Genomic DNA, 26,136 nt, shown 5'->3' with positions numbered 1-26,136 from the left:
ATTAAAACTTAGTCATGCTCATTGGTAAAGATACTTACCAATGAGTCATCTTCAATGTTCATGTGATCATCCGAGTCATTATCAAATGTGTCATTTCCACGGTCTTCTGACTGTGAGATGCCACGACGAACACGACAAGTTGTTCGATTGTGGCCCTCCATGCCACACTGTCCACATCGATATTTTCTTTTATTGGACTGTGAAGCCCCCCTTTTGTCCTACATTTTCTTGGGTCCCTTGGCATGCTATGTCCGAGATCATTGGTTGTGAGCCCAGCTCCAGAAGCATCCACTTGCACATCATCTCTTACACTATCTGCATCATTGACCCTCCCTTTTTGTGCAGCATCTTCCTCCTTAAATTGTTTTAACAAATTCATAGCCATTTCCCGTGTAAAGATAAATCCCTCGTTATCTCGACAAGCAAAGTTGGCTAGTTATCTAAACCAATCCATCAAACAACCGTATTGACTTAGCATCAAAGAATTCCAATGAAGCCCGGCCACATTTTGTAAACCTACTTTGGCAGTCTTGGTCCACCGAGGCAAGACTAATGACCTTGGTAACTCCTTTATATCTTCATGCACCAAGACGCAAACTATGTGTTCACAAGGTATGCCAAATGATTCCATTCTCATACATGAACAATTGAATTCCATCTCAATGTCACAACAGAATACACGCCATATCTCATTTGGCGTTCGGTCCAAACCGACAGAGTAAATCACATAAGAGCCAGTTTGCCTCATATTTATTACCTTCATTGATGCAGCCCATACAAGGATTGGTTGGAACATATGAAATATTGATAGGGTGTAAACATTGGCAGCACTCCTCTCTAACTGTTGAAACAGGTTTGCATACTGGGTCTCCCATTCACAGAGGCGAGGTCAGCCTGGACCTCTTTCCACCTTATATGGTCGACACAAAGATTAAAGTGTTGAATGAACTCAACCAGATTGTACCTTGAGTTGACATACTTTGCAATGATCGAGTTTAATCCCTCGCACTGAGAAGTAGTCCGAAAACCAGCAAAAAACTTCCCTCTTATATGTGCAGTTGCCCATGAATGTCTTTTTTTATACATATCTAGGACCCAATTCTTGTTTTCGACACCAAATCCCTCAATCATTTCAAACCACTTTTGACGAAATACATCAATTTCATAGTCGCCTAGCATACACTTTTTAAACATGGAGGTAAACTGGGGCTTGCCAATGTTACTTGTTGCATTGCGAATCAGATGCCATGCACATAATCTATGATGTGCATTAGGAAACTTTTTTTCAATGGCGATCTTCATTGATAGATCACCATCCGTAATCACCGAAACAGGTGCTTTCCCATTCATTGCCACCTTCTGTTGTTGTAGCAACCACCTATATGTGTCTTTTTCCTCATCACAAATTAAAGCAGCAGCAAAGATAATTGTTTGATTGTGATGATTGACACCAGAAAATACTACCAGTGGACATATATATTTATTCCTCTTATAGGTAGCATCAAAAGCCAGCACATTGTCAAATAATGAGTAGTCTGCCCTACTGAGACCATCGCACCAGAATAAATTGCGCAAAGTACCATCGGCATTCATGTGATGATTAAAATAGAGAGAAGGGTCATTTGTTGCTTGATATTCTAGATACTTCAAAGCTGCATATGCATCACCGGGTAATTGGCGCCTCTACTTTGCTATTTTATTGTACATGTCCCTTTGCGTGAAAGAGAGATACTCGTAGCCACCTGCCTGATTTGCTAATGCCCGATATATCTGTCCAACACTAATCCACCCTTTTTCATGTTAACCATGTGGCCAATATCAGCCTCGGACATGAATCTATGCCCAGGGAGCAATCTAGTCAACCGAGGATCCAAAAGCGGATGATTGTGTTCATCAGAAAAATAAGAAATAAACCAATGACTACTAGGTCATCTACACGAATCTCCATCATTGCACTGTAGCCACACCTTGTCTCGGGTGTAGGTTTTCTCTTAAGGTTTCCAATGCCGTAATTATTTTGTGGTCTAAATCCTTCACGATGACATACAAAATTCTTCAACTTAAGTGCGCCCGCACGACTCTTCCTAGTCCTGTTCTTCCGAGCACTAAAGCCTCTTGTCCTTGCATATCTATTGTAGAACTCAAATGACATATATCTTCATCCCTGATGTTTCAAAATTCAATCATCCCAATGTCTTCAAGTGAGTCAATGTTATACCCTTCATCGAAGCTGTGATAATCGAACATTGGTTCCACATTTGTGTCGTCCTCATCCATATAATCCACGTCAACTTCCTCATATTTTTCTTCCTCCTGCTCATATTGATCATATGATGTATGCTCGCTATTAACCCCTTCATGAGAAAATTCTTGACCCATAACTTCTTAAACACCAATACACAATTCACAATATTTTAAAATTGAAATCAATCCAATAGTGTCAATCTTAGGAATCATGGAAGTGGACACGAGTTTCATTTATTATATTAAGGGGAAATGAAGGAGCGTGAATCCAAAATCTAATAGTGAAACTATAAGAGTAAAAACAGAAAGACAAGAACAGTTGGCAATGCCAGCTATGCATGTGGTGGGTGCAAAGGACAAAAAAATATTAAAGAGTATATATAATCCATCTATCAATCTATCTATATTTCTGATCCCATGTCACAAAATTCCCGCCGCTCGCGGCCACTGAAGAACACATTGTTTCCCCTTTGAGAACCCCGCAAAGTTTGTTTGGCTGCCATCTCAATCCATAGAAACAGATTGCTCACAAGATTAGATATGCATATGCCCTTCGATGAAATTACCCTATTTTAAACACAATGCTTTCTTTGAGTTGATTGATTGTAGCCCTTCATTGCATTCACTTTGGACAACTAGTTTTTAAAAATCCAATTTTCAAACTAAATATTTTAACAAAAAATCCACTTTTAAAACCAGTTTTTAGAAATTCAATTTTCAAACCATATTTTTTTTAAAAGTAAAATTAATACTAAAGTCGTTTTAAAGTGTATAGGTTCATTACAACTAGAATTTGGTTCTTTATAAATCTAATGACAATAGCTAATCTATATAATATTTAATCATTCTTAAAACATCAAAAGAATACCACCAAAAAATCTCTCTAAAACAACAACCACAAAGTATCAAAAGGTGTCAAGTTGCTAACAAAATCATCAAACAACCACAACCTTTGAGGAGCAAGACAGCAGAACAAGACAGCAGCAGTGTTTAAATAAAAAATTCATATAAATTATAATTTAGATTTGATCAATCTAAAATTTTATAGGATAAATTATAAATTCATATAAACTAATTATAGAATAATGATCTTCATTCTAATTGTGGACAACAGGTCAAAATGAGGCTACCAAGCTTATGGAAATAGATATTCTTTCAACATATTTTCTTCGACAGCTACAGCTGAAACTATACTACTGAAATTTTACACTAAAAACATTGGTTTCATCTAAACTTCTATGGTGCATTCAACATTTCAGGCATCATTATCTAATATCTAAACACAACCTTGAACATTATTCATAAATTGCTCTAGTTATGCAATACTTATCTTTAGCATGGAAGTTACAATCCACATCCATTTAAAAATTACTATGATATGAATTAACAGATTCAATTAGCCCTCTGTTTCTATTATCATTAACATGAAAAAATAAGTTATCGTCAGCATAAATTCAGCATCCTTCACTATAAATGTGCATTGCTTCAATTTAATAGTCCAGATAAAACAAAAGCAAAACATGGTATAAACTAGCAAGGACAATATTCGATCTCAAAGCCTAAAGATGAGACATAGAGGAAGAAGGAATATGTTATCTCATTCATACCCTGTTTCTATAATGTCATTATCCAATATCCATATATTTCATTAATGGAATCCATTTGTCCACAAAACAAAGCAAAAAACAAAATTGGTAGATCATTGAATTCTCACAAGACATGAAATGATTTAGTGTTTTACAGATGATGGCATTTGGCATTATTTCAATTCATTGGAAAAACTGAAATAGAAATGCTTAATATTCTTAGTAACTAAAATGCATTGATAAAGAAAATGCAGCTGATAAACTTTAATGCTTAGAGGCATAGTCACAATCAATTTCTTAGCCAAAGTTCATCTTAATTAATCTTAATTGGGTTCATCAATAATTTGAACCGCCAAAAAGAAACTATATGAATATATGGACTTATATATATATATATATATATATATATATATATATATATATATATATATATATATGAACAGAACTAGAAAACTAAAACTTTATAGGTGTGAACAGGGCTAATGAAGTGGTTGGTGGGGTCATTTGCTTTGGAATTTTGGGTGCACTTGAGACAAGCAATCTCAATTCTCAAACTTTCGGTGTGTTGTGTGCAATGATCTTTAACTGTTAATTCCTTCTCCCAACTGTTATATATAGCACACCATCTTTGGCTTCTTTTACTCTACTCTACTCTACTCTCCACTCTCTTCCTTATTTCTATCAATTTCTTTTCTATTTCCAACTCAATTTCACATTCTCCATACAAAGTAACTACATTAATATTTATTGATTCTCAACTATCCTTAAGCTTAATCTTTCATATCCTTGGTTCTCTTATCACTTTTCATCATTTAATCTCAAAGTGTTTGATTAGCATTCAATCATCACAATATAAAATCACATATTCAGAAGATCAATTAAACATTCGCCACAACATAATCAAGCACAAATTAAACTAATATATCAAACTCAACCAATACAGCTTCATAATTTCAGTTTATATATCATATGATTGAGCTTATAACTACCCTAATCTTTATTCTTAGTAGCTGATTTCTCTTAGTATAATTCTCTTGGTCTTAAATCACAAAGAACCTGGAAATTAATCAACTAATTAACCAAAATTAATCAAAATCAATAAAATAAAAAGGAAAATGGACAAAAACCTGGAACAGAGAACTAGAACAGGGGCTATTGCTTGTTCTGCTTGGTGTGAAACCATGAACACCAAGATCAAAAGCTCTAAGTAGATTTAAGTAGAGTACCTGCAAACATCTTACATATCTTTTGGAAAAACCTAAATCATTTAGAGATTGCAACTTCAGACTCTTTGCAAGTTGACGGCCAGCAGCCAAAACCCTAATGCAAAACAAATTGTAAGAAGCGTTAGTGCACTCCTATCTGTTGCCATACTTCATGAAAGAGAATTTGACACACATATATCACAAACTATTCAATTAAAATGGAGGACAAGGACAATTTTCTATATGCTATCCTTTCCATAGTTGCCTATCTGAAGGTCAGTCTACTCTAGTCTCTAGCCAAGAAAGAAATGCATCATTGCATCTATCTCCAAATCCTCAGATAGCACGCCATCAAGAGACATAATTTTTGAGGAGGACGATTCACGAAAACATGGAATTCAGTGAGGAATATACGACGATAATAGCAAATTAATCACCAAAATTTAATTGGGGAAGGCTGCAAAAGTAAGGAGACAGGAAACAGATTATTAGCAAAGCATTTGCTATGCAGCCGAAAAATTGGAGAACATACAGAGGGGCGGCGGCGGCGGAGGCGTGGCGTGGCGGTGAAAGCAGGTTGCGAAAATTTGCAGCAGAGGAAGAGGATGAGAATGGTAGAGATTGAAGTTGGATAAAAACCCTAGCTGCTTCTCTTCTCTGAATGCCCCTGTATCTAAAATCAAAAAGAAAGGGGAGGGTAGAGTTAGGGTTTTCCAAGAACTCTAAGGGAAGGGGAGAGTGAGGGCAGAGTTAGGGAAGGAAAAAAAGGCTTCAATCTGGTTGATGCTCATCTCTTTCAGTTTCTCGTACCCAAAAAAGGGAAAGGAAGAAAAGTTAAAAATCAATAATTTGAGGGGTCAAAATCTAATTAGTAAATTTTCCAAAAATAAAAAGGGGTATATTTTGTAATTATTTTGATGCAGGTTAATGATACTTGATGAGCGGATAATTTATACGCTTTTTGACATTGTTTTTAGTAGGATCTAGTTACTTTTAGGGATGTTTTTAATAGATTTTGTGTTAAATTCACATTTCTGGACTTTACTATGAGTTTGTATGTTTTTCTGTGATTTCAGGTATTTTCTGGCTGAAATTGAGGGACTTGAGCAGAAATCAGATTCAGAGGTTGAAAAAGGACTGCTGATGCTGTTGGATTCTGACCTCCCTGCACTCAAAGTGGATTTTCTGGAGCTACAGAACTCGAAATGGCGCGCTTCCAATTGCGTTGGAAAGTAGACATCCAGGGCTTTCCAGAAATATATAATAGTACATACTTTGGCCAAGAATTGATGACGTAAACTGGCGTTCAACGCCAGCCTTCTGCCCAAATCTGGCGTCCAGCGCCAGAAAAGGATCCAAAACCAGAGTTGAACGCCCAAACTGGCACAGAACTTGGCGTTCAACTCCACAAATGGCCTCTGCACGTGCTACACTTAAGCTCAGCCCAAACACACACCAAGTGGGCCCCATAAGTGGATTTATGCATCAATTACTTACTCATGTAAACCCTAGTGACTAGTTTATTATAAATAGAACCTCTTACTATTGTATTAGGCATCTTTGGATTACCTTATGATCTTTTGATCACGTTTTAGGGGGCTGGCCATCTCGGCCATGCCTGGACCTTCACTTATGTATTTTTAACGGTAGAGTTTCTACACTCCATAGATTAAGGTGTGGAGCTCTGCTGTCCCTCAAAGATTAATGCAAAGTACTACTGTTTTCTATTCAATTCTTCTTATTTCGCTTCTAAGATATCCATTCGCACCCAAGAACGTGATGAAGGTGATGATTATGTGTGACGCTCATCATCCTTCTCCCTTATGAACGCGTGTCTGACAAACACTTCTGTTCTACATGAAATAAGCTAGAATGAGTATCTCTTAGATCTCCTAACCAGAATCTTCATGGCGTAAGCTAGAATGATGGCAGCATTCAAGAGAATCCGGAAGTTCTAAACCTTGTCTGTGGTATTCCGAGTAGGATTCAATGATTGAATGACTGTGACGAGCTCCTAACTCGCGATTGCAGGGCGTTAGTGACAGACGCAAAAGGATAGTAAATCCTATTCCAGCATGATCGAGAACCGACAGATGAATAGCCGTGCCGTGACAGGGTGCGTGAGCATATTATTCACTGAGAGGATAAGATGAAGCCATTGACAAGGGTGATGCCTCCAGACGATTAGCCGTGCCGTGACAGGGCATTGGATCATTTTCCCGTGAGATGACCGAAAGTAGCCATTGACAGTGGTGATGTATCACATAAAGCCAGCCATGGAAAGGTGTAAGACTGATTGGATGAAGATAGCAGGAAAGCAGAGGTTCAGAGGAACGAAAAGCATCTCCATTCGCTTATCTGAAATTCCTACCAATGATTTACATAAGTACCTCTATCCCTATTCTTTTATTTATTATTCGAAAACTCCATAATTATTTTATATCCGCCTGACTGAGATTTACAAGGTGACCATAGCTTGCTTCATACCAACAATCTCCGTGGGATTCGACCCTTACTCACGTAAGGTATTACTTAGACGACCCAGTGCACTTGCTGGTTAGTTGTATCGAAGTTGTGACAATCATGAATTAAGATCAGAGCACCAAGCTTTGGAGCCATTACCAGGATTTGTTCGAGCCTGGAGATCACAATTTCGTGCACCAAGTTTTTGGCGCCGTTGCCGGGGATTGTTCGAGTTTGGACAACTGACGGTTCATCTTGTTGCTCAGATTAGGTAATTTTCTTTTTGTCTTGTTTTTAAAAAATTTTTCAAAAATCTTTCAAAAATTCTTCCTTTGTTTTCGAAAAAAAAAATTTTTAAAATAAAAATGTTTTCAAAAATATATTTTCCTTTCAGAATTTTTAAGAATGAATTCTAGTGTTTCATGGAGCATGTTGAAGCCTGGCTGGCTGTAAAGCCATGTCTCAATTCTTATACTCAAGAGAAGAGCTTCTTTATCTTTCTTAGCCAATTGGCTGTTGAATGTAAGGAATGTCAGGCGTGTCATGTCTGAGTTACATACTAAAGCTTGGCTGGCTATTAAGCCATGCCTGACCCTTTGATTGGAGCTTTAGAGCATAAGATTCCTGGAATTCATATTAAAAATTTTGGAATCCTTATTTTCTTTTTCAAAATTATTTTTCGAAAAACATAAAATAAAAAACCAAAAAAAAAAAAATTAGAAAATCATAAAAATCAAAAATATTTTTGTATTTCTTGTTTGAGTCTTGAGTCATATCATAAGTTTGGTGTCACTTGCATATGCATCTTGCATTTTTTCGAAAATATCATGCATTCATAGTGTTCTTCATGTTCTTCAAGTTGTTCTTGGTAAGTCTTCTTGTTTGATCTTGATGATTTTTTGTTTTGTTTCTTTTCATGTTTATCATATGCATTCTTGAATTCTTAGTGTCTAAGCATTAAAGAATTCTAAGTTTGGTGTCTTGCATGTTTTCTTTGCATTAAAAAATTTTTCAAAAATATGTTCTTGATGTTCATCATGACATTCATAGTGTTCTTGGTGTTCATCTTGACATTCATAGCATTCTTGCATGCATTCATTGTTTTGATCTAAAAATTTCATGCATTGCATCATTTTTCTTGTTTTTCTCTCTCATCATAAAAATTCAAAAATTAAAAAATAAAAATATATCTTTCCCTTTTTCTCTCATCAAATTCAAAAATTGAGTTGACTTTTTCAAAAATTTTTAAAAATCAAAGTTGTTCCTTATGAGTCAAATCAAATTTTCAATTTGAAAATCTTATCTTTTTCAAAATCTTTTTCAAAAATAAAATCTTTTTCAAAATTCTTAGTTATTTTCGAAAATTAAAAAATATTTTTCAAAAATCTTTTTCTTATTTTTATATCAAATTTTCGAAAATAATATAATCAATTAATGTTTTGATTCAAAAATTTGAAGTTTGTTACTTGCTTGTTAAGAAAGATTCAAACTTTAAGTTCTAGAATCATATCTTGTGATTTCTTATGAATCAAGTCATTAATTGTGATTTTAAAAATCAAATCTTTTTCAAAAACTAATTTCTATCATATCTTTTCAAAAAAATATCTTCTGATCTTATCTTTTTCAAAATTTGATTTCAAAATATCTTCTCTAACTTCCCAACTTCTTATCTTTTCAAATTTGTTTCAACTAACTAACTAACTTTTTGTTTGTTTCTTAACTTTTTCAAAACTACCTAACTAACTCTCTCTCTCTAATTTTCGAAAATATCTTCCCTCTTTTTCAAAAATTTCTTTTTTATTAACTAATTATTTTTATTTTTTATTTAAAAAAAAAATTTTTTCGAAAAAAATACTAAACTTTTTCAAAAACTATTTTCAAAAATCACTAACTCTTTTTCAAAAATTATTTTCGAAAATTCACTTCCCCCTCTCATCTTCTTCTATTTGTTTATTGATATACTAACATCTTTCCTTCAACTCTCCAAAAATCCGAACCCCCTCTCTCTCTGAGTTCAGATTTTCTTCCCTTCTTTTCTTCTATTAACACAAGGATCCCTATACTGTGGTATAAAGGATCCATATTATTATTACTATTTTTTCTGTGCCATCTTCTTTGTCATATGAGCAGGAGCAAGGACAAGAACATTCTTGTTAAAGCAGATCCAGAACCTGAAAGGACTCTGAAGAAAAAAATTAAGAGAAGCTAAAATAGAACAATCCAGAGATAACCTTTCAGAAATTTTCGAACAGGAAAAGGAGATGGCAGCCGAAAATAATAATAATATAAGGAAGATGCTTGGTGACTTCACTGCACCTAATTCCAATTTACATGGAAGAAGCATCTCCATTCCTGCCATTGGAGCAAACAACTTTGAGCTGAAACCTCAATTAGTTTCTCTGATGCAGCAGAACTGCAAGTTTCATGGACTTCCATCTGAAGATCCCTTTCAGTTTTTAACTGAATTCTTGCAGATATGTGATACTGTTAAGACTAATGGAGTAGATCCTGAAGTCTACAGGCTCATGCTTTTCCCTTTTGCTGTAAGAGACAGAGCTAGATTATGGTTGGATTCTCAACCCAAAGACAGCCTGAACTCTTGGGATAAGCTGGTCACGACTTTCTTAGCCAAGTACTTTCCTCCTCAAAAGCTGAGCAAGCTTAGAGCTGATGTTCAAACCTTCAGACAGAAAGAAGGTGAATCCCTCTATGAAGCTTGGGAAAGATACAAACAGTTGATCAAAAAGTGTCCTTCTGACATGCTTTCAGAATGGACCATCCTGGATATATTCTATGATGGTTTATCTGAGCTATCAAAGATGTCACTGGACACTTCTGCAGGTGGATCCATTCACCTAAAGAAAACGCCTGTAGAAGCTCAAGAACTCATTGACATGGTTGCTAATAACCAGTTCATGTACACTTCTGAAAGGAATCCTGTGAGTAATGGGACGCCTATGAAGAAGGGAGTTCTTGAGGTTGATACTCTGAATGCCATATTGGCTCAGAATAAAATATTGACTCAGCAAGTCAATATGATCTCTCAGAGTCTGCATGTAATGCAAGCTGCATCCAACAGTACTCAAGAGGCTTCTCCTGAAGAAGAAGCTTATGATCCTGAGAACCCTGCAATAGCAGAGGTGAATTACTTAGGTGAACCTTATGGAAACACCTATAACTCAACATGGAGAAATCATCCAAATTTCTCATGGAAGGATCAAAAGCCCCAACAAGGCTTTAATAATGGTGGAAGAAACAGGTTTAGCAATAGCAAGCCTTTTCCATCATCAACTCAGCAACAGACAGAGAACTCTGAACAAAATGCCTCTAATTTAGCAAATCTAGTCTCTGATCTATCTAAGGCCACTGTAAATTTCATGAATGAAACAAGGTCTTCCATTAGAAATCTGGAAGCACAAGTGGGCCAGCTGAGTAAAAGGATCACTGAAATCCCTCCTAGTACTCTCCCAAGCAATACAGAAGAGAACCCAAAAGGAGAGTGCAAGGACATTGACATAAGCGCCATGGCCGAACCTGTGAGGAGAGGAGAGGACGTGAATCCCAAGGAGGAAGACCTCCTGGGACATCCAGTGGTCAATAAGGAGCTTCCCTCTGAGGAACCAAGGGACTCTGAGGCTCATCTAGAGACCATAGAGATCCCATTGAACCTCCTTATGCCCTTCATGAGCTCTGATGAGTATTCCTCTTCTGAAGAGAATGAGGATGTTACTGAAGAGCAAATTGCCAAGTTTCTTGGTGCAATCATGAAGCTGAATGCCAAATTATTTGGCATTGATACTTGGGAAGTTGAACCTCCCTTGTTCATCAATGAACTAAGTGATCTGGATCAACTGACATTGCCTCAGAAGAGACAGGATCCTGGAAAGTTCATAATACCCTGTACCATAGGCACCATGATCTTTAAGGCTCTATGTGACCTTGGTTCAGGAATAAACCTCATGCCCCTCTCTGTAATAGAGAAACTGGGAATCTATGGGGTGCAAGCTGCTAAAATCTCATTAGAGATGGCAGACAGCTCTAGAAAAAAGGCTTATGGACAAGTAGAGGACGTATTAGTAAAGGTTGAAGGCCTTTACATCCCTGCTGATTTCATAGTCCTGGATACTGGAAAGGAAGAGGATGAATCCATCATCCTAGGAAGACCTTTCCTGGCCACAGCAAGAGCTGTGATTGATGTTGACAGAGGTGAAATAGTCCTTCAATGGAATGAGGACTCCCTTGTGTTTAAAACTCAAGGAACTCCCTCTGCAACCATGGAGAGGAAGCAGAAAAAGCTTCTCTCAAGGCAGAGTCAACCAGAGCCCCCACAGTCAAACTCTAAGTTTGGTGTTGGGATGCCACAACCAAACTCTAAGTTTGGTGTTGAACTCCCATATCCAAACTCTAAGTTTGGTGTTGGAGAGTCTCAACAAAGCTCTACACATCTGTGAGGCTCCATGAGAGCCCACTGTCAAGCTATTGACACTAAAGAAGCGCTTGTTGGGAGGCAACCCAATTTTTATTTATCTAACTATATTTTTCTTAGTTGTGTGTCTTTATAGGTTCATGATCATGAGGAGTCACAAAATAAATATAAAAATTGAAAACGGAATAAAAAACAGCAGAAGAAAAATCACACCCTGGAGGAGCATCTGTCTGGCGTTCAAACGCCAGAATAGAGCATAGTTCTGGCGCTGAACGCCCAGAATGGGAGCATCCTGGCGCTGAACGCCCAGAACAAGCATGGTTCTGGCGTTCAACGCCAGAAATGGCAGCAAAAGGGCGTTGAACGCCCAAAATGGGCACCAACCTGGCGCTGAACGCCCAGAGTTGTGTGCAAGGGCATTTTACATGCCTAAATTGGTGCAGGGATGTAAATGCCTTGACACCTCAGGATCTGTGGACCCTATAGGATCATCTCAGGATCTGTGGACCCCACAGGATCCCCACCTACCTCATTATCTCTCTTTCCATTCATGATCATCCCTTCTTTTTTTTCCATTTACCACTCACATCCATACACCCACTACCTTCAAAAATTCAACATCTCTCTCCCACCCAATCCCCCCATATGGCCGAATACACATTCCCATCCATCTCCTCCATATCTTCTTCTTATTCTTCTATTCTTTCTTCTTTTGCTCGAGGGCGAGCAACATTCTAAGTTTGGTGTGGTAAAAGCATAGCTTTTTTGTTTTTTCCATAACCATTGATGGCACCTAAGGCCAGAGAAACCTCTAGAAAGAGGAAAGGGAAGACAAAAGCTTCCATCAAGGGTCTATAGCTCAGTGGTAGAACATTTGACTGCAAATCAAGAGATCCCTGAGATACCTCAAGGGATACATTTTCTTCCACACAATTATTGGAAGCAACTAAGGGTGGAACATCAAGAGCACTCCATCATCCTTCATGAAATCAGAGAAGATCTAAAAGCAATGAAGGAGGAGCAACAAAGACAAGGAAGAGACATAGAAGAGCTCAAGGACATCATTGGTTCCTCAAGAAGGAAACGCCACCATTACTAAGGTGGATTCATTCCTTGTTCTTATTTCTTCTGTTTTTCGTTTTCTATGTTATGTGCTTATCTGTGTTTGTGTCTTCATTACATGATCATTAGTAGTTAGTAACTATGACTTAAAGTTATAAATGTCCTATGAATCCATCACCTCTCTTAAATGAAAAATGTTTTAATTCAAAAGAACAAGAAGTACATGAGTTTTGAATTTATCCTTGAACTTAGTTTAATTATATTGATGTGGTGACAATGCTTCTTGTTTTCTGAATGTATGCTTGAACAGTGCATATGTCTTTTGAAGTTGTTGTTTAAGAATGTTAAATATGTTGGCTCTTGAAAGAATGATGACTAGGAGACATGTTATTTGATAATCTGAAAAATCATAAAAATGATTCTTGAAGCAAGAAAAAGCAGCAAAGAACAAAGCTTGCAGAAAAAAAAAAAAATAAATAGGCGAAAAAAAAATAGAAAGAAAAAGAAAAAGCAAGCAGAAAAAGCCAAAAGCTCTTAAAACCAAAAGGCAAGAGCAAAAAAGCCAATAACCCTTAAAACCAAAAGGCAAGGGCAAATAAAAAGGATCCCATGGCTTTGAGCATCAGTGGATAGGAGGGCCTAAAGGAATAAAATTCTGGTCTAAGCGGCTAAACCAAGCTGTCCCTAACCATGTGCTTGTGGCGTGTAGGTGTCAAGTGAAAACTTGAGACTGAGCGGTTAAAGTCAAGGTCCAAAGCAAAAAAAAAAAAAAGAGTGTGCTTAAGAACCCTGGACACCTCTAATTGGGGACGTTAGCAAAGCTGAGTCACAATCTGAAAAGGTTCACCCAATTATGTGTCTGTGGCATTTATGTATCCGGTGGTAATACTGGAAAACAAAGTGCTTAGGGCCACGGCCAAGACTCATAAAATAGCTGTGTTCAAGAATCATCATACTGAACTAGGAGTCAATAACACTATTCGAAATCTGAAGTTCCTATAGATGCCAATCATTCTGAACCTCAATGGATAAAGTGAGATGCCAAAACTATTCAAGAGGCAAAAAGCTATAAGTCCCGCTCAAATGATTGGAGCTATGTTTCATTGATAGTTTGGAATTTATAGTATATTCTATTCTTTTTATCCTACTTGATTTTCAGTTGCTTGGGGACAAGCAACAATTTAAGTTTGGTGTTGTGATGAGCGGATAATTTATACGCTTTTTGACATTGTTTTTAGTAGGATCTAGTTACTTTTAGGGATGTTTTTAATAGATTTTGTGTTAAATTCACATTTCTGGACTTTACTATGAGTTTGTGTGTTTTTCTGTGATTTCAGGTATTTTCTGGCTGAAATTGAGGGACTTGAGCAGAAATCAGATTCAGAGGTTGAAAAAGGACTGCTGATGCTGTTGGATTCTGACCTCCCTTCACTCAAAGTGGATTTTTTGGAGTTACAGAACTCGAAATGGCGCGCTTCCAATTGCGTTGGAAAGTAGACATCCAGGGCTTTCCAGCAATATATAATAGTCCATACTTTGGCTAAGAATTGATGACGTAAACTGGCGTTCAACGCCAGCCTTCTGCCCAAATCTGGCGTCCAGCGCCAGAAAAGGATCCAAAACCAGAGTTGAACGCCCAAACTGGCACAGAACTTGGCGTTCAACTCCACAAATGGCCTCTGCACGTGCTACACTTAAGCTCAGCCCAAACACACACCAAGTGGGCCCCAGAAGTGGATTTATGCATCAATTACTTACTCATGTAAACCCTAGTGACTAGTTTATTATAAATAGAACCTCTTACTATTGTATTAGGCATCTTTGGATTACCTTATGATCCTTTGATCATGTTTTAGGGGGCTGGCCATCTCGGCCATGCCTGGACCTTCACTTATGTATTTTTAACGGTAGAGTTTCTACACTCCATAGATTAAGGTGTGGAGCTCTGCTGTCCCTCAAAGATTAATGCAAAGTACTACTGTTTTCTATTCAATTCTTCTTATTTCACTTCTAAGATATCCATTCGCACCCAAGAACGTGATGAAGGTGATGATTATGTGTGACGCTCATCATCCTTCTCCCTTATGAACGCGTGTCTGACAAACACTTCTGTTCTACATGAAATAAGCTAGAATGAGTATCTCTTAGATCTCCTAACCAGAATCTTCGTGGCGTAAGCTAGAATGATGGCAGCATTCAAGAGAATCCGGAAGGTCTAAACCTTGTCTGTGGTATTCCGAGTAGGATTCAATGATTGAATGACTGTGACGAGCTCCTAACTCGCGATTGCAGGGCGTTAGTGACAGACGCAAAAGGATAGTAAATCCTATTCTAGCATGATCGAGAACCGACAGATGAATAGCCGTGCCGTGACAGGTTGCGTGAGCATATTATTCACTGAGAGGATAAGATGAAGCCATTGACAAGGGTGATGCCTCCAGACGATTAGCCGTGCCGTGACAGGGCATTGGATCATTTTCCCGTGAGATGACCGAAAGTAGCCATTAACAGTGGTGATGTATCACATAAAGCCAGCCATGGAAATGTGTAAGACTGATTGGATGAAGATAGCAGGAAAGCAGAGGTTCAGAGGAACGAAAAGCATCTCCATTCGCTTATCTGAAATTCCTACCAATGATTTACATAAGTACCTCTATCCCTATTCTTTTATTTATTATTCGAAAACTCCATAATTATTTTATATCCGCCTGACTGAGATTTACAAGGTGACCATAGCTTGCTTCATACCAACAATCTCCGTGGGATTCGACCCTTACTCACGTAAGGTATTACTTGGACGACCCAGTGCACTTGCTGGTTAGTTGTATCGAAGTTGTGACAATCATGAATTAAGATCAGAGCACCAAGCTTTGGAGCCATTACCAGGATTTGTTCGAGCCTGGAGATCACAATTTCGTGCACCAATACTCCTACAAAAATGTGGGAGTAAAAAATTCATGGCCTAAACTGTGATATGAGTTCACAAATTTCAATTATTTTATCATTAATAAATGATGTTATTTTGTTACTATTATATCATGAATTTAAATGGGCTATTGTTCGGTTGCACGGGTATCAAACGGGTCAGATCTGGTGGTAGTGAAGGTGTGGGTGACTGGGAGATGGGTGCTGGAGAGCTCCGATTAATGACTCCTCTGGCTTGACGGGTTGAGGATGAGGTGGGGGCACCTGCAAGGACTCAAACACTCAAGTCAGTGTCCGTACAAGAGGCGGCTATTAGAGTTAGGGTTAGGTGACGTACCTCTGAGGTGGGGTAGGTCCTTCCCCCTTTATAGTCCGTACTTGGTCTGTACTTCAGGTGGGCCCTTAATGGCCAGGGCCATACATCTGGAAGCTTCTGCCAGTTGTCCAGGTTCACGCGGGAGGGGAAGTGACGTGCAGGTCACCTCCCGGTTCGGGCTCAGTTAACTGTCGGGTCGGCCGAACGTCCGGACCCGGGTCTTTGGTCTATTGGGTTGGCCTGGAACAGTGCTCCCAACGTGCCAGCTACGGTAGTGGGCACCGTAGTTGGCGCATACTTCTCAACTCCCTTTTTGGTGGGGTTCTCAATAGGTCGGTTGCTCGTGATAGGGGCGTCCCCCTACGCGCGAGTAGCCTTTGTTTGTTCTTGGGGGACGTCAATCATCGCCTTGTTTTTTGTGTTGGGCATTTAATGCTCATTATAACTGATTTGAAACCTTTGGTGAAAGGTCTGTTTTGCCTTTGACCTTTGCGCTTCTCAGTGTCAGTTACTTTTCAGTTTTCGTACCTCTTCTTCCTCTTTGACGTCTCATACTCTCATCATTTCACATCATTCGCTGCTGTTTCTTCCTTCTTTTTCTTCCTAATTCTTCCTGATCCAGACGCTCAAGTTCGCCCCTGTTCCCTTGCATTTCCTTGGAATTTGCTATTATCCACCTGTTACTTCCTGGAAAGCGTCGTTTATCTTTACCTTTAGTGGATTGATCCTACTTTTTATTGTTGTTGTCTTTTTCTTTAGCTGCTTGAATTGATTTTAACAGCTTCGTTTAGGTCACGCTGCTACTAGATAGATTATAGGGGGTTACCATAGAGTGTGTTGTCTTTTGCTTTTTTTTATCAACCGTAGATTAGTGTCTGGTAGGGGGTAGCGTTAGTTTCCACATCTTTCGAGTTCCCAACCACCCGATCTAACTTTAAGTGGTTCCCCCACTGTAGGTATGGTGCAGGGTCCCGTCCTGAGGAATCTCGTTGACTGTTATATCTGGGTTACCTCTGACGTTAAAGACACGACCTCTAGAATGACCGTGGCAGAGATGCAAGATCTCCGAAACTCAGATCTGCTTTGCGGGGGTGTTCACGAAGAATATCATTATGATACTTTTGTGCATGGGGATCGAGAGGGCATCTGCCATATCAACATGAATACCCCTCCGGTTGTCGACTGGATGTGGGTTTATAAATCCATGTTCACCACCCTGGGGGTTCCGCTTCCCCTCTCCCCATTTGTCATCTCTCTGTTGAACCGGTGCGACGTGGCGCCGCCCCAGTTACACCCCAATATTTGGGCCTCTATTCGCTGCTTCAAGATGGTATGCGAGTACCTTGAGCTGCCGATCTCCGTGGAAGTCTTCCTCTATTTCTTCCTCCTGACAAATCCCTCTAAAGAAAGGAAACACAAAAAGGGGTATACGTCATTTTGGGCCGTGCAAGGTCGTCAGATCTTTGGATTATTTGAGGATTTGTTTCACGGTTTCAAAGAGAAATACTTCAAGGTACGGCTAGTGGAGGGTTGTCATCCTTTCTGGTTGACCTTGGAGGTAGAACGGCGTATACCGACCTACTGGAGCTTTGGTGCCGGGTCGAATTGGTTAATCAAAAGTACTTAAAAGGGTTTGAGCCAGCATAAATGGGACATCGCTGATGTCTTGCTGGCCGTTTTTGGCTAAAATAACCTTAACCCTCATCTATTGATGTGGGATCGTGAAATAGGTAGAAGTTACGTCGGTAAGTGGTCGGGTAATTTGAGTATGCTCTTTAATTTAAACTTGCGTTTTTACTTTGCTTATGCTGACATGGTGCCCACCTTCTTGTTTTAGTATCCATGGCAGCCGAGAAGATGGGTCTAAGCAACTTGATGGCCCAATTCCTTCCAGGGAACAGCGACGAAAATAGCTCGAAAACTCCTTCAGCCGAGGCACTGCCTTCCCCCATCCCGAGGTTTAGTAGGCTCCCCCTCCTCCAGAAACCGCCGGGACCAGCGCTGTTGCGACTCCCGGCCCCAGCGTGATTCCCACTTCTGAGGAAGTACTTGTTGACGAGGAATAAAACTTTGATGCTGGAAGGTTCATTGACTCACATCTCATGCCGGGTACTGACGAGTTTTTCTATGGCGGGGATTTAGCCTCTCAGGCCAGGTGGGTTTACCGCTGCATGCTTAGAGCGGCGACCATCGCGAGGAAGGCAGAACCCATCCTAGCCTAGGTTGGGGTGCTAGATGGCAAGTACCGCTCGTCTCTGCGAGAGGTCGCAAATCTGAAGGCCGAGGTGGAAACTTTGAAGGTCAAGCTGGTAGACATTAAGGGGAAGTTGAAGGTTTTCGACGAGACTACGGCTCGTCTTTCCGACGAGACTATGGCTCGTCTTTCCGACCGCACGGTGACCCTGGAGAGCCAGCTCGGTGAAGGCCACAAAGACAGAGGTTGCAGGCTTGAAGGGGGAGGTCACCGACTTGAAGAAGAACAATAAGGAAACTATCAAGAATGCTCGCGAGGTGATTGCTGGCACCGAGGAGGCGATCAAGGCGCAGGTCAAGTTGCTTTCTCCCAACTTCAATATCTCTGCAGTTGGCACTTTCAAGACCATCAATGATGGCAAAATTGTTGATATCCCGAGGAAGTAACTTGTGAACATTTTGTACTCTTTTTTGGGCCATTGTGGCTCCTTATTTTGTACTTTCTAGGCATGTGGTAGTTTAAGATTAAACTGTTTACCGTTTTGATTGATTAATGTCAGGCCAACTTCAGGCCTTTGCTTTTTAATCGTTTATATTACGTGGCATTTATTTTAATAGCTGTTGAATAGTGGTTACAATTTTGTTGGCTCCCGAGGTGATTAATCTCGAGGTGTCATGATGTTGTTAATTGAGTATAAAATAGAAAGTAAAACACTAACTAAATTGAACACACGTTAGGAGTAGCATGTCGAGAATGACTAGAAAGACAATTAAAAGCTTTAACAAAATGGAATGGGTAACAACTCAAGCAAGATAGGACAAGTAAAGACTTAAACAAAATAGAGGAACATAAACAGATGTTACTAGATCGGGAACACGGCTGGTTGTCAGGTCCTATACTGGCCTTTACGAGTAGAAGCTCCTCAGGTTTGCTGCATTCTGTGTCTTGAGCACCTCTCTCTTGTCCAGTCATTCTAACTTGTAAGCTCCATTGACGACTACCTCTCTTATTCTGAAAGGGCCTTCCCAGTTGGCTGCCAGTTTTCCCTCTCCAGGGGTCGGTAGTCCTACATTGTTGCGTCGTAAAACCAAGTCGTTTTGTTCAAAATTCCTCTTTAGTACCTTGGCATTGTACCTTAGGACCACTCACTGTTTCAGCGCTGTTTTTGATAAATGAGCCATCTTCCTAGTCTAATCGATCAGGTCCTTCTCTATTGCTTCCCTGACTCCACCAAGGAGCAGCCGTGGGCTCGGCTCCCCTACTTCCATAGGGATCACCGCATTGACTCCATAGGTGACCCAGAAAGGTGTCTCCCCAGTGGAGGATTGTGGCATCGTCCTGTAGGACCACAAGACCGAAGCGAGTTCATCTACCCATGCCTCTTTCTTCTAGTCAAGTCGCTTCCTAAGGCCTTGGAGGATGACTTTGTTTGCTGCTTCTACCTGACCGTTAGTCTGTGGGTGCTCTATTGACAAGAACCTATGATTTATCCCCAAGCCGGAAAGGAACTCACCAAACTTCTTATCAGCGAATTGCGTCCCATTATCCGATATCACGACTTTTGGGATTCCGAACCTAGAGATTACTTGACTCCACATGAATTTTTGGCAATTTTTCTGACGATATACTAGCCAGTGGCTCCACCTCAACCCACTTAGTGTAGTAGTCAATGGCCACGATCAGGTATTTAACCTGTCTAGGGCCTACTGGGAATGGTCCCAGCAGGTCAACTCCCCACTGACAGAAAGGTCAGAGGGCCATTAGTAAGCTCAACTCCGATGCCAGGGTCCTGTAGAAGTTGGTGTTTTCTTGGCATTTCTTTCATCTCTTCACAAATTCTTGGGCATCCGACATCATCGAGTTCCAATAGTAACTAGCCCTGATGAGCTTCCTGGCTAGAGCCTTTCCCCCAATGTGGTGGCCACAACATCCCTTGTGGACTTCGGTCAGGACGTAGTCCGTCTGGTCGGGGCGTAGGCATTTTAGCAAGGGCTGGTTCAGCCCTCGCTTGAATAACTGGCCTTGTATTGTCACATACTTGGCTGCTTCCCTTCTTATCATCTTTGCCGCCTTCTCATCCTCGGGGAGTTTACCAACTTCCAAGAAGTTAAGAATTGGTTCGATGCATGAGGGGGGTGTTCATTGCTTGGGTTATGCACAGGGTCACCGCAGGCTCCTTTATCAGCCCTTGAATCAAAGATCGGTTTCCCGACCATGGCTTCGTGCTCGCCAGCTTTGATAGGAGGTCGGCCCGTGCATTCCTTTCTCTTGGGACATGCTGAACCACGACCTCCTCAAAGTCCTCACTTAAATTTTTAACCCTTTCCAAATACTTTTGTAACAAGGAATCTCTAGCCTGGTAGGTCCCCTTGATTTGGGAAGTAACGATTTGAGAATCATTGTTTACCTCAACCCGCGTTGCCCTGACTTTTTTTGCCAAGAGTAGGCCTCCTATCAGGGCCTCGTACTCTGCCTGGTTGTTGGAGACCGGCAAGTCAAACTTGATAGACTACTCATAAACCAACCCAATCGAGCTTTCGAGAATTATCCCTGCTCCCCCAAATGCTTGGTTGGAGGCTCCATCGATATGGAGCTTCCACCGTGTGTCCGGGTTCTCGTGGTGGTCCCTAGTTACCTCTACTAGGAAATCCGCCACTGCCTGAGCCTTGATTGCATGCCTAGGCTCATATTGCAAATCGTACTATGATAGCTCGACTGCCCAAGTCATCATTTATCCCGCCAGATTGGGCTTTTATAGGATTTGACGAATGGCTTGGTCAGTTCTCACGGTGATCCAGTGCCTCTAGAAGTACTACCTCAGCCTTCGAGACGAAGTCAGAAGTGCATAAGCCAGCTTTTCCAGCTTGGTGTACCTTAGCTCTGCGCCTTGTAGCGCTTTGCTAATGAAATAAACTGGTTTTTGGGCTTTGTCCTCTTCTTGGACGAGAACGGCTGCTAAGGCTTTGTCCGTCACCGCCAAGTACAAGAACTGTGGTGCGTGTGTACGCAAAACCCGCACTATTTCGTACAACAGCAGCAGTACCAGCAAGTGCACTGGGTCGTCCAAGTAATACTTGAGCGAGTCAGGGTTGATCCCACGAAGATTGTGGCTTGAAGCAAGATATGGTTGTCTTGCAGGTCTTTGTCAGACGGAATTAGAAGGAGTTGGATTATCAGTGATATAAATATAACATTTCTTATAAGTTGTGAAAGGAATAAATGATAGGATTAGATTGAGAGTTGGAGTTGCTTTGTCTTTCTAAAGTAACTCTAGTACTACTGTCTTCCTTGCTTGTGAGTGATCTTCTTCTATGGCAGGCTGTAAGTGATCAAAGCCACGCTAATGGTCCTTGATCTCCTCTACTACAGGTTGAATGCCATTGCCCGTGGTCATTCAATCTGACGGAGGGTGAAGCTCTTAGCAATTCATTTTCTTGGTGATCCTACTCAAAATGCCACAGACAAGGTCGAATCTTCCGGATCAAAGAACGCTGCTTCTATGGATTCTAGCCTATACCATAGAGACCCTAATCTCCTCGGAGATCAGCTGAACTGGTGTCTCACGAAGTCCCCAACGAAATCGTGGATTAATTGTCTGAGAGATGTAAAAACATAGCTTTCGGTTCGTGCTTTTCGGCCAAATATTCACACGAACCCAAGTAGACGTGGGTGTTTGTCAGGCACATTCGTCTTAATGTGATGAACAAAGCCAATTTGTTAGATCGTTCTGTTCATCACGATGAAGATCGGAATATACATCTTAAAGATAGATCAAACACATATCGAAGAAGAAGAAATAGTACTTTTATTAATTCATAGGACTCAGTAGGGCTCTCTCCTTCAACCTAGGAGGTTTAGAAACTCATACTAAAGTAAAAACAAAGATAAAAATGTGTATGGTGCTCTCCTGAATCGGAGAGTCATCCGACTTATCCAAATTACATGAACATAATCCCTTTAAATACTAAACAGATGACTAGTAAGGGCAAAACAGTCTATTTAGTGCTAAAATCCACTTCTGAGGCCCACTTGGTGAGTGTTTGGGCTGAGCTTTAATGAGATCCACGTGCTATGAGGTCTCTGGGTGTGGAATGCCAGCTAGGGGGTCTCCGTTGGATGCTGGGCTCTGCTCTTTGGGCGTTGGACGCCTGGAAGGGGCATGAAGCTGGCGTTGGACGCCAATTTTAGGCCTTCTAATCCGAAACAAAGTATGAACTATTATAGATTGCAGGAAAACTCTGGAAGTCAGCTTTCCATAGCCGTTGAGGGAGCTCTATTTGGACTTTTGTAGCTCGAGAAAAGCGCTCCCGAATGCAGGCAGGTCAGATCTGGACAGCATCTGCAGTGCTTTCTCTGTCTCTGAATTAAACTTCTGCTCTAGCTTCTCAATTTTAGCCAGAAATTACCTGAAATTGCCCAAAATCACAAAAACTCAAAGTAGAATCCAAAAATAAGAATTTAACACTAAAACCTATAAAAACTTAATGAAAACTAAATTAAAACTATTAAAAACTATATGAAAATGATGTTAAAAACCGTATAAAATATCCGCTTATCACAACACCAAACTTAAACCGTTAGTTGTCCCCAAGCAACTAGAAACACAGTAGGATAAAAAAGAAAATTAAGATACAATAAATTTCTAAGTTTCAAATGAAGCTTAGTTAAAATCAGATGAGCGGGACTTAGTATCTTTTTGCTTTTGAATAGTTTTGGCATCTCACTATCCATTGAAACTCAGAGATGTTGGCATCTTTAGGAACTTAGAATCCAGATGATATTATTGGCTCTCTTAGTTAAGCTTATTTTGATTCTTGAAGACAGCTTTTTGAGTCTTGGCCGTGACCCTAAGCACTCTGTTTTCCAGTATTACCACCGGATACATTCATGCCACAAAAAATTTACCTTGGTGAACATTTTCAGATTGTGACTCAGCTTTGCTAGAGTCCCTAGATGGAGGTGTCCAGAGTTCTTAAGCACACTCTTTTTGCTTTGGACCACGACTTTAACCGCTCAGTCTCAAGCTTTTCACTTGACACCTTCATGCCACAAGCACATGGTTAGGGATTGCTTGGTTTAACCGCATAGGCCAGGATTTTATTCCTTTGGGCCATCCTATCCATTGATGTTCAAAGCCTTGGGTCCTTTTACCCTTTTCTTGTGGTTTTAAGGCTTACTGGCTTTTTCAATTTGCTCTTCTTTTCCTGCATTTTTGGGTAGTAATGGATTTTTCTTTTTATTTTTTTCTTTTTCTTTTTCGCCATTTTCTTTCTTGCATGCATATAATTTTTTTTTCTTTGCAACATGCTTTTTCTTTTACTTTTTTGCTGCTTTTTCTTGCTTCAAGAATCAATTTTCAGATTTTTCAGATTATCAATAACATTTTTCCTTTTTCCTTATTCTTTCAAGAGCCAACGTTCTAAAATTTTAACTTCAAATATGCACTGTTTATTTTATTCATTCAGAAAACAAAAGCAAATGACACCACATCAAACTAATTCACTAATCTTATTTTAAACTTGAAATTCATGCGTCTCTTCATTCTTTCCAATAATTTTTTTTTTCATTTAAGTAAGGTGAGAGATATATGGAATATTTTACAACTTAAAGACATCAGTGCAAATAATCATGCAACTAGGACAAAAAAACAGATAAACAGACAGAAAATAGAAAAATAACAGGAAAGGAGTAAAAGAGAATGAATCCACCTGAGTGATGGTGGCTAGTGCTCCTCCTTGAGGATCCAATGTAGTGCTTAATCTCTTCAATGTCACTCCTTTGTCTTTGTTGAGGCGGCTGTACAAGTTTATGTGCATGCTCTCTAGTTTGCTTCATCCTCTTCTTCTATACTTAAGAGAGGTAGAAGCCACAAAGCAGAGCTTTTGCAACACCAAACTTAAGAGTTTTGCTCGTCCTCGAGCAAAGTATAGTAGAAGAAGGTTGGGGTAGGTGGAGCTTCTGTGGGACCTCTTGGTCTTGAGAGGCTAGGGAATTCCAGATTCCTTGCTTCTCTGCACTGGCGTTTGAACGTCCAGGGGTTGCTCCCTGGTTGGCGTGCAACACCAGCAATGCTCCCCTCTTGGGGCGTTGAACGCCCAATGAGGACTTCCTCACTGGCGATCAACTTTGACACTCTTACTAGTGTGTTTTATTTTCACTGCTGTGTATTTTGTCTCTTGACTGGTGCACATGATCATGACTCTAAGACTGAAAGAAAAATAAAATGAAAATAAAATAAATAGGATTGAGTAAAAGTTGGGTTGTCTCCCAACAAGCGCTCTTTTAAAGTCACTAGCTTGACCTTCAGCTCCTTAAGGAGGTGAGTAAGGGCTCAAATTTTTGCCCCTTACAGTGAATTTTCTGCGTGTCCTCTCATGAATGAGCTCTACATACTCTAGAGATAGGACACATTTTACTGTATGTGGTAGGACTGAATTCTTAGTGAAGATAACTCCCATGCCAGTTGAGGGCCTTCAGTTGGGACTTTTTTGTCCTTCCAGCCTTGAGGTACTTTCTTCTTAGTACCTTTGTGCATAGAGCTTGTTGAGGGCTGCCGAACACCAGACTTAGAATTGATGTTTGGGGCTCTGCAGAGCTCTGCACAGAAAGAGAGGGTTGGCACACTAGGTGTTGCACTGTTATCTCTCTTTTAGAGGGAGAATTAGGATGAGGCATCTTGAATAAGATGTGTTCCTCCCCTATCTTTAGGGTTTGTTCTCCCTTAGCCACATCAATGATAGCATTAGCTGTGGCTAGGAAAGATCTTCCAAGGATGATGCAGTCATTCTCATCCTCTCATATATCCAAGACTATGAAGTTTACTGGGATGTAGTGGTTTCCAACTTTAACCAAGACATCCTCCACTAAGCCATATGGCTTCTTCATGGTCTTGTCTTCCATCTCTAAAGAGACGTGTGCAACTTGTACCTCACGTATGCCTAACTTCTCCATTACAGAGAGTGGCATGAGGTTGATGCTTGACCCTAGGTCACATAGAGCCTTTTCAAAGGTCATAGTGCCTATGATGTAAGGAATCAGAAAGTGTCCAGGGTTTGGAAGCTTCTGAGGTAGCTCTTGCTAAACCAAAGCATGGAGTTCTTTGGTAAGCAGTGGAGGTGCTTCCTCCAGAGGCTTTGTACCAAATAATTTGGTATTCAGCCTCATTAGAGCTCCTAGGAAATGAGCAACTTGCTCTTCCCTAGTGTCTTCATCCTCACTTGAGGATGAGTAGTCATCAGAACTTATGCACGACAGAAGTGCATTCAAAGGAACCTCAATGGTTTTTATGGTTTCCTTTGGTTCTGGGCTAGAGGGTTCTTGAGTGGGCTTTGAGGACTCAAAGGGTGTGCTTTGACTGGCGTTTAACGCCAGTCCCTCTAGCATTCTGGGCACTGAACGCCCAATAGGGATGTCCTTGCTAGCATTCAACGCCAGCTTCCTTGGGCTGGTGGGCGTTGAACGCCCAGTGAAGGCTTCTTCACTGGCGTTCAATGCCTTCCCATTCTCCTCCAATTTGGCCTCAACCTCAATGGTTATGGTCCTGTACTCTTCTCTAAGATTAACCTCAGTATTACTGGAAAGAGTGTCAGGAGGGATCTCAAGGATCCTCTTGCTCAGTTGACCAACTTGTACCTCCAGGTTTCTAATGGAAGACTTTGTTTCATTAATGAAACTGTGGGTGGTCTTAGTGAGGCTGGATACTAGAATGGCTAAGT

General features: G+C 40.3%; 1 protein-coding gene and 1 non-coding gene across 2 annotated transcripts; both read right to left on the bottom strand.

Annotated features, from left to right (window-relative positions):
- Positions 1-440: 440 nt before the first annotated feature.
- LOC112770209 (protein FAR-RED IMPAIRED RESPONSE 1-like) lies at positions 441-2,379 on the bottom strand. The gene is made up of 4 exons (XM_025814605.1): positions 2,219-2,379; positions 1,915-2,129; positions 965-1,652; positions 441-576 (listed from the first exon to the last, which is right to left on the bottom strand). Exons 1-4 carry the CDS (start codon positions 2,377-2,379, stop codon positions 441-443), a joined length of 1,200 nt encoding a protein of 399 aa, XP_025670390.1.
- Positions 2,380-10,155: 7,776 nt separating this feature from the next.
- On the bottom strand, positions 10,156-10,263 carry LOC112773764 (small nucleolar RNA R71). The gene has a single exon (XR_003188296.1). It is a non-coding gene; the product is annotated as a small nucleolar RNA R71 (small nucleolar RNA).
- Positions 10,264-26,136: the final 15,873 nt, after the last annotated feature.

This window comes from Arachis hypogaea, chromosome 18, assembly GCF_003086295.3.
Source record: "Arachis hypogaea cultivar Tifrunner chromosome 18, arahy.Tifrunner.gnm2.J5K5, whole genome shotgun sequence".
Lineage (NCBI taxonomy): Eukaryota > Viridiplantae > Streptophyta > Magnoliopsida > Fabales > Fabaceae > Arachis > Arachis hypogaea.
This window is presented reverse-complemented; position numbering and strand designations above follow the sequence as displayed.